The sequence below is a fragment of the Panicum hallii genome, chromosome 9 (assembly GCF_002211085.1).
Source record: "Panicum hallii strain FIL2 chromosome 9, PHallii_v3.1, whole genome shotgun sequence".
Taxonomy (NCBI): domain Eukaryota; kingdom Viridiplantae; phylum Streptophyta; class Magnoliopsida; order Poales; family Poaceae; genus Panicum; species Panicum hallii.
This window is the reverse complement of record NC_038050.1, coordinates 13,618,505-13,633,577: the sequence shown is the minus strand read 5'-3', so window position 1 is coordinate 13,633,577 and position 15,073 is coordinate 13,618,505. Positions and strand designations below refer to the sequence as shown.

The 15,073-nt window shown below is 45.5% G+C and overlaps 4 protein-coding genes across 4 annotated transcripts; 3 read left to right on the top strand and 1 right to left on the bottom strand.

The window, feature by feature from the left end:
* Positions 1-3,861: 3,861 nt before the first annotated feature.
* On the top strand, positions 3,862-4,416 carry LOC112872811 (putative ripening-related protein 6). The gene has a single exon (XM_025935854.1). It carries the CDS (start codon positions 3,862-3,864, stop codon positions 4,414-4,416), a length of 555 nt encoding a protein of 184 aa, XP_025791639.1.
* A 2,149-nt stretch (positions 4,417-6,565) lies between these two features.
* LOC112872810 (putative ripening-related protein 6) lies at positions 6,566-7,157 on the bottom strand. The gene has a single exon (XM_025935853.1). The coding sequence runs from the start codon at positions 7,155-7,157 to the stop codon at positions 6,723-6,725; it is 435 nt and encodes a 144-aa protein (XP_025791638.1). The 3' UTR covers positions 6,566-6,722.
* A 3,809-nt stretch (positions 7,158-10,966) lies between these two features.
* LOC112877585 (putative ripening-related protein 6) lies at positions 10,967-11,422 on the top strand. The gene has a single exon (XM_025941926.1). The coding sequence runs from the start codon at positions 10,994-10,996 to the stop codon at positions 11,420-11,422; it is 429 nt and encodes a 142-aa protein (XP_025797711.1). The 5' UTR covers positions 10,967-10,993.
* A 3,105-nt stretch (positions 11,423-14,527) lies between these two features.
* Positions 14,528-15,073, top strand: LOC112872809 (putative ripening-related protein 6). Its single transcript, XM_025935852.1, has one exon. The coding sequence runs from the start codon at positions 14,528-14,530 to the stop codon at positions 15,071-15,073; it is 546 nt and encodes a 181-aa protein (XP_025791637.1).

The following is a 15,073-nucleotide window of genomic DNA, read 5'->3' as shown; positions in this document are numbered from 1 at the left end:
AAATAAAACCGCTAAAAAAAATGTAATTTTCTTAACCGTAATCTAGGACGTGTGGAAAATTACAGCCGCGTTGCTGGACCACGGTGCATGTAAACTCTAGTAGCATGAAGCATGAATCTACAAAAGTTCCGAGCAGTGGATTATGAAGTTTTGATTCTTGGATAAACAACCATGTTAGATGTATGGAATCTTACTTTCGAGAGAGGTGGGGGTGGGGGGCAGGGTTCAATCTTGCATGGTTAAAAGAGAGAGGATTGAAGAGGGATTACTAATAGATAGGAATCTATGTGACAAGAAGTGTTGTTTGGATCGAGATGAGTATGCATGTGGGCCCTCGACAAGAGGCTAGCGCATAGTTACGAAAGAATTCAAGAAAATCAAATGGCACTGGTACGTAAGGGCGGACCTAGCCCAAAAGTTAAGGTGGTGCTTGCTCATCCAGGAGCTTGTGTTATCTTTTTGAAATAAGATCCAAGTTTACTGAAATCTAGAACCTGAGAGGGAGCATGTGCCCCCACTACGTCACTAGTAAACTTTTTGACCGTGTTGATGTGACCACCAGGTTTGACGCGGACCGTGGTGATTTGCAAAGCTGCTTACGTGATGAGCCCAGCTTGGCTCTCGATGCTCTCTTTCGCGTTAGCTGCTTTTCAGTCGTACATGCACTTGATTTATTTGCACCGCTTATATATTTTCATTAAATTGATTGCTTCTTTTAATATACGTCGTTATTTATTTTGTAGCTCGCTTCCTTTGCCTTTAGCACTGGCGGACCCAGGGCCCGGCGACCCTGAGCACTTGGGCAAGGCACAACAAAGGCAGACAAACAACACGTCTCCATTGCCCATAGTATCTAAGCACTAGCAGATAGATCAATTAATTTGCTAGTTATAAAATCTTATGGGGCCAAGCAGCTTATTGAAAATTTGCTTTTTTTGCTTTTTTTTCAATAGTCATATTTAATTGATAAGGTTGTCCAAAATATTAACTAAATTAGGCCAATACAATTAAGTTTGACTATGTTACTAGTCGACGTATCTGTATAAACTTGTTCTCCGACTGCTATATTGGTCCAGGCTCTATAAAATCTTTGGGTCCGCCACTTGCCTTTAGCGACCAAATCACCGCTGCATGGTGGAGCTGACAGGACAAGTGGCAACCATGATTAACTATCTGATGTCCATTGTATCCAACCTGTTCCTCCATCTTTCCCTGATGTTGCTAGACTTTGTAATAGAAGATCATTAACTCGCGCCATCTTATCTCTCTATCATCGTCCTTAAGATTTGTGATATCCTATCAATTGGGCTTTATCTTCCCTAAATCTGTTACCCTACATGTCATGTTAGTATGTATATATATGTACCGTCATGGACACACCCAAATTCAACATAGGGTCTAGGGGCACACACTACTAGAAAAGGTTTTTAGGAGCAGGTAAAATCATATTTTAGGGTATTTTAGGGGCGGGTGCGGTACCTGTCCCTATTTCTCGCAGCTAAAAATTGCTATTTGTAGGAGCGGGTAACGTGCCCGTCTCTGAAAATCGATTTCTAAGGATGGGTCATGGTGTCACCCGCCCCTAAAAATCATTTTGTAGGGGCGGGTTAGAACATAACCTGCTTCTACAAATTAATATCCAGAATATGAAAAAAAAGAAAAAATCAAAACAGCAAAATAAAAAAGAAAAAATATTCCCCGGCCTCGTGCGTACCCTCCTCTCCACCATACTACAGTCATTTCTGACTCTATGAGGTATGCTATTCTTTTATACTAACTCTGATATTGATTTCTAGTGGCGGGTCATACCATCACCAGCCCCTAGAAATCCATTTTTGGACGGGTGAAGCCACCACCCGCCCCTAAAAATATTTTTCTATTTTATTCCAAAAATTTATTTAAATCTTTACATATAGCAAAATAAATAAGAAAATATGAAACTTCTACGCTGATAAAAAATATACCAAGTATATTTCACTGATTAATATTGTGGAAATCTCAAAGTATGATTTGAGTTGTATGAGATACTATATAGTCATAGCCATATAAGAACTTATAATAATTTTTTAACTATTAAATGACCTTGAATGAAAAAGTTATCAACTATAAAGTTTTAGATCTCGTCAACCTCTACAATTTTGAGATAAAGTTCAACTTCATCCGACATCATATGGAAAAGTTGTATTTTTTTTGCATGGAACCATTTGTAGGGGCAAATCATGCCATCACCCGCCACTAAAAATGCATTTTCAGAGATGGGTAACGCCATCACCCGCATCTAAAAATATATTTTTAGGGACGGGTGAAGCCACCACTCAGCCTTGAAAATGGTGGCATTTCTAGGGGTGGGTGCCCGCCCCTACAAATATTTTTCTAGGAGCAGGTCGGATGCTACAGTAACCGCGTTACCTTTTAACCCGCTCCTAGAAAAAACAGGGCGTTATTACAAATTGTTTTTATATAGCAGTGACATGCCGTCTCCACTCATATTTTGAATTTCCGTGGACTTAGCGTTATTTCGAGTACATAACAAAGGTTGACGCGCTATATCAATTATTCCTCGCTCAATTTTTGCTGCTCCATTTAGATATATTATTACGACACTACAATGTGCAATCGTACACCCACTTCAAGTTTTTTTATTCATCAAATGATTTGGTAGGCGGCTGTGCGACATGAATATAATATAGAATCGCTGTGTTGGAACCCGATTAGTCAATATCTAAGTCTGTATGCAGCTAGGTAAATTACAAATAAATTAAAGGAAATGCTGAGTGTATCTGTTATTATAATTTAACTCATAGTGATTGTGTCTACTACCTAAACTCTTTGCAATCACCCATGTGATTATATGCAATGCAGGTTCACCGATTTATATGTATATACATTGTAATATTGTTGGAAAGAGTTTTGCATACCGCTACCCGCTGATGGATCCTGGGGTCAATGGCTGAAGCTCGAGGACCCAAACACCGAACCGATGTTGATGAAGCCAGACCAAGGGAAGAAACTACGGAGTATTGGAAGTTTTTAGCTTCGAACCAGTGTGAGCCGTTGGATCATGAATTGTAAAGGTAGGTCAACCTATGTATCTTGAACAAGAGCTAAGTCAATCTGAGTATGTGCCACCATATTTCTGAGACTGCTCTTTTTTTTCTCGATCACGTAGAAGAGCTGAATATCTTTATATTAAGAAGAAAAAAAAACTAAAGTAGTTCAAATTACACAACGCAAAGCGCTGGCAAGAACCGTGGAGCCATATATTACATAAAAGGAACAACCAAGAAAGCTGAAGCAGACAGTGATGTGACTTCCCAACTTGTTTGCCTTCTAGTCCTAAACGCGATGAAATTAACCAAAGAAAACACAGACATCCTGCGGTTCTGATGAGGATGAAAATTACGTGCACACGTTGGCATCATTCCTGACGCCACGCCGGTCACGCAGTGGCCAGTCTGCCCGTATAGATTACATGAAAGTTGGATCCCCTCTCATTTGCTTGGGCTACGTACAAACTCGATCTGTCGCGATTCACGGCGGACCTTTAGTTCTTCCCCTCCGATATTACCGCTGTAACACGAGCCACACCATGAGATCCAAAACCATCGTTTTTACCGCGCACTGTCGCGGTATCGAGCGCACCACCAAGGAGTATCGTGCTCATCTAAGAAAAATGGATTCGTGTATCGCAATCCTCAGCCAAGAACTACAAGAGATGAGGCCGTCCCTCGCCTTCGCCTGCCGCACGCGCCGCCTATTTAAACGGCCCGACCTGAAGCACACCACGCACGGCAGCAAGTCGAGTCCTCCAGAGGCTACAGCAGCAGGAGCTGATCAGCACTTGGGGGCAGCAATATGGCGATGTCCAAGCTCGTGTTCCTGGCCGTGCTCTTCGTCCTGCTGCTGCAGGCGTCGTCGCGCGCCGCGGCCCGCCGGCACCACCACGACCACGACCACGACCACGACCACCACGATCACGACCACGACCACCACGATCACGGCGAGCCGGACGACCCGTGCCGCGGTGGCGGCGGCCCGGGCCTGCTGGGCCACAAGGACCACGGCTGCTCGTCCCCGGCCGTGTCGCCGCACGGCGGCACGCCCGCGGTGATGACGGTGAACGGGTTCCAGAAGGATGAGGACGGCGGGGGGCCCTCCGAGTGCGACGGGAAGTACCACGACGACCGGGAGATGCTCGTGGCGCTGTCCACGGGGTGGTACGCCGGCGGGCGGCGGTGCCACAAGCAGATCCGCATCACGCACAACGGGCGCACCGTGGTGGCAAAGGTCGTGGACGAGTGCGACTCCCGGCACGGGTGCAAGACCAACATCGTCGACACGTCCAAGGCCGTCTGGCACGCGCTCGGGCTCGACACCAAGATCGGCGAGGTCCCCGTCACCTGGTCCGACGCCTGATCGAGCGAGCGGCCGTCGCCGCCGGCCGGCCGGCGGTTGCTGCTGCTGCTGCTGCTGCTGCTGCTGTCGCATCAGTAGAGTGTGAGGCTGTGTGCCTGTACATGTCCTGATGAGGACGGTACGGGTTGATGTGCGTCGACGTAGGTGGCTGCTCTCGACTCGAGGCGTACTAGGTAGAGTGGCAGAATAAAACTAGTCGCATGGTGTGTGCGAGATGCGACTTTAGCATCCTGTAAGTGTGATCAACTGTTGCTTTCGTCAGTCCCAGTATGAAATTGTCCTTGTTCTGTTGAGTCAATGGCATGCATGAGCTCGCCACGCGATCGTTTGATGGGGACTAACGCGTCTAGACCCCACAGGGGTAGTAAAACTATGGCAACAATGGCGACCAAAGTTGATTTTATTTGAATGGAATTTTGGTTACAATAGATGTCAACCAGCAAGATGATGATGTGATTGTGAACTCGTCTGGTCGAGCGAGCTCTCCTGATAAGCTCGCACCTGAAAAACAAGGTAGCCGGATTCCACGCTTCGACTAACTTGTATGGGAAATTTCAAATACCACCTACAAGGAACAAATACACCACCGATCCGTTTGCAAAATCTAGTGCTTAGGTGACGCGATGACACTAACATTTATTTTTCTATTTTTTCCAAAAGGAAATGTTTCCAACCCAATTTTTACAAAATTCTCAGTTAAAAGCTAATAAAAGTAATAAGAAAAAATGTACGCAAATGAAGGAAATAATCAAAAGCAAAGTCTATTACTGCTTCTCCATCCATTCTTGGTAAAGATATCCAAGATGATGGACTCCAACCCTTTACTTGCCGAACGGACAGTTTCCCTTGATTCCTTACGCTGCAATAGGGACCAAAACTGCAGTAGATATCACATTTTATTTTTCTACTTTGATACAACTTCTTGAGTGTTTCATTTTGACAATCATCGTTGAGAAGATGCAAGGGTGAGTAACTGCGCGCTAGAACGGACCGAGTTGATTTAGGGCATGCTTGGAACATGAGTATCCCCTACAAACTAGAATGGCCAGGGAGCCTGGTGGATTCTTTTTTTTTCTCAAAATTGTTGGGGATTAAAATGTTATGCTATGTAAAGTCAGGTTGGGGAAGAAGATTCTTCAAAATTAATAACGGCATTGCATTGGAAAACACCATCTTTTGTCATCCAAAAAAGAAACAAAAAGACACGGACAAGAAAATTCAAAATAAATTAGACACGTTTATTTCCGAGCAAAGATCAACAGGTAATAATGGCACGATAGTAATCCTCGTATTACTCCAAAAGCATGCTGTAAAAGACATCTTGATCGTTCTCCATGCTGTAGCAAGACTGCAAAAGCATGGAGTGGCACTAAATTTCAAGGAAGTCGTGTATCAATTGTCCTCGCTCAAACAAGTGCTAAAATTTTCTTTTACAAGAAATCTTTTTTTTGACCAAAAGCGTTCTTTTCCGGTGCGAAGATAAACATGATCCTATATGCACTCTATGAGAAATTTATTTTATTCTTATGCATGAAGAACTTGTTATCAGAATGAAAACATCCCCGCCTGCGATCTACATCCAAATATGCAAACACCCGATCATTATTACAAAATCTCAGCACTAGTTTGAACTTTTGATCTTTATAATATCTATATCTTCATTTAAATATGGTTACCAACAATTGCAGAAATATTTTCATATGACTGAGGAATTCGGTCGGTTCAAAGTAGCAGACAAATATAGAAGATGTAACTAACAAAAAAATAAACTACAAAAATGCTATAAGTTTTGGGCTTTTTGTTCTACATCCCTGTTCCCTTGAAAATAAATACGGTCAGATTCTCTAATTAGTGCGGTAGCGGCTTGGAGTCCATTTCCTCTACCATGACTTATTTTTCCGGTTTTTTCATTATGATTACATGATGTTTAACCTATATCCAACCAACCAGCATGTTTGCATGCCTCTAAAACAAATTCAAAGTATAATATGGACACTCAACAATGCGTGGCAATATATATGAAGCCACTAATTATCATCTCAAAGACACTGAGTACATATAACTAGGACCAGGGTGATCTATACTAGTCTTACAGGGGAAACACGTACACACCGACCACTTTTTATTCTGGTCCTGATCACAAATGGTAAATTGTTTTTTTGAAAAGCAAACGGTAAATTATTCTACCTCTCCCTCAAGCGGAGAGCATAGCAAACCACTAATTGCAACTAGCAGCTAGCACACAAACTGCACGCCGGCGCCATTTCCAGCCTGCCCTGGCCTTGCCGCGCGGCCGGTGGACGCGTTCAGGCGTCGGACCACGTGACCGGGACCTCGCCGGCGTTCGTGTCCAGCCCGAGCGCCCTCCACACGGCGGGCGACGAGTCCACGATGTTGCCGCGGCACCCGCGGCGGGAGTCGCACTCGTCCACGACGCGGGCCTCCACGGAGCGCCCGGTGCGCCCGCTCGTGATGCGGATCGCCCGGTGGCACCGGTGCCCGCCCGCGAACCACCCCGTGGACAGCGCCACGATGAGCTCGCCGTCGCTGTGGAAGTGCCCGTCGCACGCCGCCGGGCCGCCGCCGCTCTCGCCGCGCTGGAACCCGTTCACCGTCATCACCGCGGGGGTGCCGCCGTGGCGCGACGACGACGCCAGCGCGCCGGGCCGCCGGGCCGCGGCGCGCGAGACCTGAAACAGAGCAAGGATCGCCAAGAGCACGAGAACTTTAGCGCTCGCCATTGCCGAAACTCAGCTCTAGGCGGTGAGCGCGCTTGAGGTGCTCGCTGGGAACTGGGATTTGGGATGCACTGGCCATTCGCTCGCGAGAGCCTTATATAGGCGCGCTGCCGGGGGTGCACGATGGCAGCAGGTGTGTGAGCCTACCTAGCCGGCCTGTGGGTTTTCTTGAGATCGGTGAGCTCGATACCAGGTCGATGGCTCTATCCGATCGAGACAGCTGCACTGAAGCAGTAACAGCGATGCTAAAGCCTCTGTACGTGAGGGTGACGGTGTCAGCTGCGATGTTTACCACGCGGGCGCGGTAATACCTGAGCAAGAACAAGCCGCCCGTGTTTGCCTGTTTGGAAGCTGAAGCTGGAAAGCTGCAGATGTTCCAACAGATGTGCTCTCCCACCACACCTATTGGCTGATCAATCGAAGCTATAAACTTCCAAACGTTTGACGCCTCAGAAAACCGGGTAAGAGTATGATTCTCCAGTGACTGTTAGACCCAGATGTTCCAATAGATGTGTTTTCCAAACCGACAGGGTGGTTGTGGTCAGACGACCTGGTCCGGTTCAGAAATCAGAAGAGGGAGCTGCGTTGGTCGTTTTGACCTCTCGTCCTCAAAATTTTGAGTGGTCATTCGTTTTAACTTGCTGTGTCAGTGGCAGAAATATGGAGCACTGCCCATTCGATTGATATATAGGTATGCGAAACTCGTATCCATTTCAGAGAGGTGTCAAATCTGCAGTTAGGAATTGGTGTAGTGGTAAATCTGCGGTTTTCTCCGGCTGGTTTCCTCCTTCGCAACCTGATAGGTCACTGAGGTTACCATCGGACTAGAGCCTATATATTGTCAGTGTTTTATCCTTGTCATCATCAGTCCACCATTCCTGAAATTAATCTAGTCTGCCAACATATACAGCGTTACTGAACCAAGACCATGATAGGGCGATAAGCAATATTTTATTGCTGAAAACGCTTCCTATAAGTAAGCTTTGTTATGTGGCCCTGCACAGTTCCGAAAACTAGTGCTATTGTATGAGTAGAAATTAGTAGTTCACAAAAAATGAGTAAAAAATCAGAAAAATTCATATTTGAGAATATTAGTGCAACCACAGGTGGTTCAAATCAAGGTTAGCATTGTACCGTGTCTGAAGAAACTAAGGAACATAGTGCAGAATATTTGTCAAGGTATCAATTGCATAAGTATGTGGTGGCTTATAGATGAGAACTGATTGCACAAGGTGACAATGAGAAGGCATTACAGTAGAAATATTTTATCGCATCATATGCATAGAAGTTCTCCACAAAATTAAAGGGTATCATTGACCAAAAAAAAAAGAAGTCCAAAGGGGGGCAAATATATAATTACATTTAGAACTACAAGAACTAGTACTTGATAGCTTAGCCACTACATGATTCTAGATATTTAGAATTCTCACTGCTGAAACTGCAGGCAATATTGACCTTACCTTGCTTCTTCAGTATCAACAGCTAGCTAACTTATACTAGTATGTTGATTGGGTGTTTGGATTGGGTAATACCGGTATTTCATCAAAAACACATGCCCAATATAATACCGGTATGAGGAATACGATCATGTCACCAAATTCCTCACAGGCACATGAGCAGCTCATGTCAGCCTAGCATAGCTAGTAAGCTAGCTATTCCCTTAATTAGTTCCTGATACTTCATTCAAAAGGTTGTACATGTACCGGATCCTTGTCAAATTCACTCTTACTCGTTGAACACGTGCCGTGATATAACTCGTCTTTTTATCATTGAACTTTCTTAGACGAGGTTTGAGATTAAGAGAGTGTTTAGAATTTTTGTTTGAGACAGAAACTGAATTGAAATATTTGGGTTACTAAGATTCACTCATGTAGGAATAACTAGGAAGAAGATGCGTGGACTACTTTACCCCTAGTATATATATATATCCGTCTCATGAATGGATTCTGGAAAAAAAAGAGATTAAGAAAATCTCATTTAAGCAATGAAAGAAATCGGTGCTCGTAGCTTAAGAGGAGGCAAATTAAAAATCTTAACATATGGCTCAAACTAGTTTGCACAAAATATAAATTAGAACATACTATTTAGATATGCAACTATGGTTCCTCTAGTATGAAACTCTCATCCCAAATAAAATTTGCAACCTATAGCCAATCCTAACAACTAAGAAAGTAAAGGCACACAAGTTGCAAGTACGAAATGCGGTAATGTAAAGGAGGGAATGAGAGAAAGCAAACTCTTAACGCGAGGATTTATTCCGTGGTACCGATATGCACTAAATCACCCATAGTCCACGTTGTTGAAGCAATCACAAAAAGTATTGCTTTCTAGTCACCGAGTCTGTTCCTGAATGCCTCTTGACTTGCCACAAAGGTTTGGCCACTAAGGCTCACGCCAAGTCCCTCGGTCACCTTGATGCCGCCTTCGCTACAGAGCTTCCCACGAAGGAGGGGTCTCCTCGTCCCCCGCACAAAGCCGGCGTCGTAGCTCCACACCAAGCCGGAGTGCCACAAAGACTCCAAGAGATCGGCATACTGAGGTACAAGCTTGAGGTTCACTCAAGAACCATCACAAGATCAATAATACCTTACTCTCACACTCTCTCTAAACCTAGCCTAGAACTACACCTCACAAAACTTGTGCTAAACCTAAGGATTCGATCAATGAGCTTTTTGATTGGTTTGGAGAACTTCAGCAGAGTTTCTGTAGTTTCTCACGAACTCCAGCAGCCTCAAATGGCCCAGGGTGCTGCCTTATATAGGCTAGAGATCCACTCCTAGCCGTTGCATAATTTTCTGCCAAAAAGCCTAAAGCGCCGGTTAAACCGGTCATAGCCATCGGTTTAACTGGTCACTCTGAATCTGCATGCTAGCCGTTAAACATCTCTCTGCCACGCTTGAGCTTGCTTGCGTCATTGCACGACGCACCGTCAATTCAACTGTGCGTCATTGCACGAAGCATCCTCAGTTCAACTGGTCCTGAAGGAATTCTCTGAGACAGAACGCAGCAACTCCAAATTCGGTACTGTATCAATAAACTACGAATGCACCGACGACTATGACGGTACCGTCGGTTCAACCAGTGCCTCTGTATTTCTTCACTTGATTATCATTGTAGCTGACAGATATACCGACCCATACCGTGGGTTGAACCGGTGCTATTGACTTGATCACAGTAGCAATTCTCCAATGCACCGGTAAGTTCATTTTCCAGACCGTCGGTTTAAACTGTCGTCCTTTTCTTCTGCACCTTGTCCAAAATATCACAGCTGCTATTTGGACATCTTGACAGCGATTTGGACACTTTAACTATAGATTGGATTTCATCTATGGGATCTGGAAATCCTACAAAACTTGAGCTTACTTGTTAGTTCCATTGACTATATTGTCACACAATCGTCAAAATCATAATTATAGTCTTACGGGACCATGTTTCTTACGAGCAATATTTTCAGGAAAATGTTTCGATCGGGTTTTCAGACATGTGCAGTTAGCTTCCGTGCGTGCGTACGGCTGATCGTCCCTCTCCATGGATGTCATGGCTGTTCCTGTGTTTGGAGTGTGATTTTTTCGAGCTAGCTACCTGATACCGCCCACATGTAAACTGGAATTATTCCAGCCCCCATCAACGACTTGTTCTTCGCCCTGGATTTACCATGCACCAGCATTGCCGGCGAATCTATGCCAAAAAACCGCAGATCCTATAACAACTAGGGTCTCTTCCCCTTGTTATAGCCTGCAGCCATCGCGCTATATAAACACCGCGAGACGCACAGAGCCTGGCAAGAAACTGCGAGAGGCAAAAGAGCAAGAAACTGCACGCGCAAGCTGCAAACAGCAATGGCGAACGCCAAGCCTCTCGCCGCGCTACTGCTGGCCGTCGCCGTCCTCGCCCTGCTGCAGCTGGTCCGCGCCCGGCACTCGCCGGCCGTGTCGGCGCACACCCCGGCCGTGATGACGGTGAACGGGTTCGAGCGCGGGGGCAGCGGCGGCGGGGCGTCGGAGTGCGACGGGCACTTCCACAGCAACGGCGAAAGGATCGTGGCGCTGTCCAGCGGGTGGCTCCGGCTGGACGGCACGCGGCGGTGCAACCGGATGATCCGCATCACGAGCCGCGGCGGGCGGTCCGTGGTGGCCAAGGTCGTGGACGAGTGCGACTCCTCGCGCGGCTGCGGCGAGAACATCGTCGACTCGTCGGCGGCCGTGTGGAAGGCGCTCGGGCTCGACACCGACGTCGGCAGGGTCCCCGTCACGTGGTCCGATGCCTGATCGAGCTAGTACGTGGCCGAGTGTATCATCAGTCAAGTGTACTGGCAACGCGCCAACGCGTGCGTGGTCGTCATAGACTCGTAGCAGTATGAATTATCGTGCTGTAGTAAGATCGAGCTAGTCACTTTGAAATTATGTCATGTTAATTAAAGTTCCTGTTTTCAGAAAAAAATAAGTTCATATTAAAGTTGCCTTTAATTTCTGCAATTTGTTGGTGCATACTTTTCAGCTTGATGGATAGATAAGTAAGGTCATATATATGACCAATTAAGTTTCAGAGCCGAGCGATTCAAACATGCATGTTGTGAATAATCAAGCAGGCACATGCCTGGATTATTGGATTATGGACGTCCTAGCTAGTTAATTAATTGCTGAATCTCAGTACAGATAGCAGAGATATCTAATAGGGTCACATAATACACTCCTCCGATCCTTGCTTAAGGCCATACTAACCTCGCTATCTACACCCAGATAAAAAATACTCTGCTCGGAGTATGTTCGTTTTCCTTGAAAGTGGTTTGCAACCTGCATAGTGAAGCACCGGGTTTCTCTTTGAAACAGAGCCAATTCCATGCACTCTCTCTCTTTCCTGGCCGGGCATGGCGTTAGTCTAATCTTCTGTCCGAGGCCGGCCAGACCCCTAGTCAGGACACAGGACAGGTAGCTATCCATACATGTAAATTGTCAGTTGTCTTCTGCGGCTATCCGTAGTTATGTTTCGAGCGTGCTAGAGCCAAAAATAGTGCTACTGGACTACTGCATATAGTATGTTTCATGCAGTTGTTCTCCACGAAAGGTCTGCAAACCAAGATTTCTGCAATCTTTCAACACGTAGTGCGTTTCTTATGGTCTCTGGCAGGCAAGGATTTTGGCATGGATTCCATCGTCCTAATCTAATGGACGATCGAGTCGCAGGCCGATTCCAGTGTCATCGGACAAGAAGAATTCTCATAGATAAAATGGCATATGAATTGGATGGCCTTCGGTTTTATCGATTTGTGAACATCCATGCGAATCCGAAGATACATCGAACACACGGATTTAGTCATCTAGAGTATGTTTTGCTTCTGGTACGTTTAGGGAGTCTTGCTCAACTACCGGTCGGGGTGAGAGATGTGGTTAGCTAGTAGTTACGCACCCCAACCATCGTACCCCTTTGAACTAATAAGAAAACGAGAAAATAAATTAAATCCAGGGCCAATTTGAGGAGACTAGATCTAACATAACTGTAAGGTAGAACTATATATAAGGCTGTAACATATGAATAAGCTTATTAAGGAGCAGATCAACAAATCACATAGCAAACTTTTCGTAATTTCTCAGTTTTCTTTGGTAGTTTTGCTATGTGATATGTCCATGTTGTAATAAGGTAAAAGTCCGCATTACACCCTCGAACTATAAAAAAATTCGATTTTCAATCTTCAGTTACAAAACTGGATGACAGAGGCCATCCAACTGTCGAAATTGGGCAAATTTAGCTTTTTAGGTGGTTTCGAAAGTGGTTTTTTATTTTTTAAAAATTTAAAAAATATTCAAATTTAGACTAAAAAATTCATAAGAAATTAATTTTAAATATAAAAAATACGAAATGGGTATCAAAAGTTTTCTAAAAATATAACCTATCTATTGGTACTCCGGATCCAACTTTTTCATATTCATAGTATTTGGTTGCTTATAATTATACCTATTATTTTTGAATAAATAAGATTCAAATAGAGCAATAATATCATATTTTTAGAAAAAAACTTGTACTAGTTTCATATTTTTCTGATTTAAAATAAATTAGTTTTGATACTTTAGATCTAATTTGAATTTTTTGAAAAAAAAATACAAAACCACCTTCAAAACCATCTAAAGGGCCAAACTTGTCCGGTTTCAACAGTTGGATGGTCTTAATTATCCGATTATATAGTTAAAGGTTGAAAATTGAATTTTTACGATAGTTGGAAGGTGTAAACCGAACCTTTTCTTACAATAGTAATCTACATGTGACGTATTGCAAGCCCTTACCCCTATGTATAACAGCCCCTGCCAATTTGCCTCAAACCTTGGTAGAAACTAGGGAGCCAAACTCATTTTATAAATGTGGCACACCCCTCAGTGTACAATTTTGATTGATCAGTCTTAACCCTTAGGTGCACGAATTTCACAAGAATTGTTCGTATTTAATTTGGTCAATGTTCACTCTCACAGTGTAGAAACTACCAAGCTAGTCGGATAAAAAAAGAAAAAAATAAAATTACCCACATTTGACACTACAAAAACCAGAAATACCTCTTTACCTATTTAGGAATTATCCAGCACCGTCGTTATACAAGAATTAACCCAAATACCCCTATACCTATTTATAAACTACTCATTGTACCACTACCTCATGGAAAAATCAACAAAAAAATACCCCTACACCTATTTATGAACAACCCACCACTACCATTACAAAAAATAATTCAAAGTAGTCATGTAATGCTTCTTTACATCCACCTCTACTATTTACTAAAATTGACCGAGCACGGATAAAAAAAGAGAAAAGAAAAGAACACGTTTGTTATGCAGCATAAGTGTCCATTCAAATGAATAAAATAAAAAAGTGTAACACGTTGTCTCTCCCTCAGTCTCACAGACGATGTGTTAAATTACGCTTGCACTAGCGAACTGAGCGTAACTCAGCTTGTGGTGGATCACATGTCCACCCGGGTTCGAGTAACTTCGATTGAGCAGCCCAAAATCAAGCTACTTATCAAACGGAAACCTCTAGACGCTTGCAGCCTCCAAAGAAGGCGTAATTCTTGCCCAGGTATTACCGCGCCCCTGCGGCCACCACCGTAGCTGACACCATCGGATACCAGAGCATCTCTGTCACGATGCGATTCTATACCCATTACCCAGATACAGCCATGAACCTTGTATCGAGCTCTCCGGTCGAGAATTCCACAAAGGACGACGGTTCAGATCTCATTTTCTATTTCCAACTAAAAAGCAGACGCGGGGCACCACGAACGCGTCGTCGTCGTGCAGCCCTCGCAGCCTCTATACACATATATAAACCCCGTGCACCTCGAGCCGAAAGGCCAGTGCGCTTCGTCAAGCACCTCGAGCTTGACAATAATGGCGAACCCCAACGCCAAAATTGCGGTGGTGCTCGTCGCGGTGCTTGGTCTGCTTCAGGTCTCATGCGCCGTTGCCCGGCGGCACGGCAAGCCCGGCCCGTGCGACGACGCTGCGGCGGCAGACTTCGTCAACGACCTGCCGGGACGCCTGCGCGGCCACAAGAAGGCACCCCACCCGGGAAGCCACCGCTGCGCGCCGGCACGCCACGGCGGCGGTGGGACCCCCGCGGTGATGACGGTGAACGGGTTCATGCGCGGCAAGAGCGGCGGCGGGACGTCGGCGTGCGACGGGCACTTCCACAGCGACGGCGAGCTGATCGCGGCGCTGTCCACGGGCTGGTTCGGGAGCGGGCACCGGTGCCACCGCGCGATCCGCATCACGAGCGCGCGCACCGGGCGCTCCGTGGAGGCCCGCGTCGTGGACGAGTGCGACTCCCGCCGCGGGTGCCGCGGCAACATCGTGGACTCGTCGCCCGCGGTGTGGAGGGCGCTCGGGCTCGACACCGACGTCGGCGAGGTCCCCGTCACGTGGTCCGACGCCTGA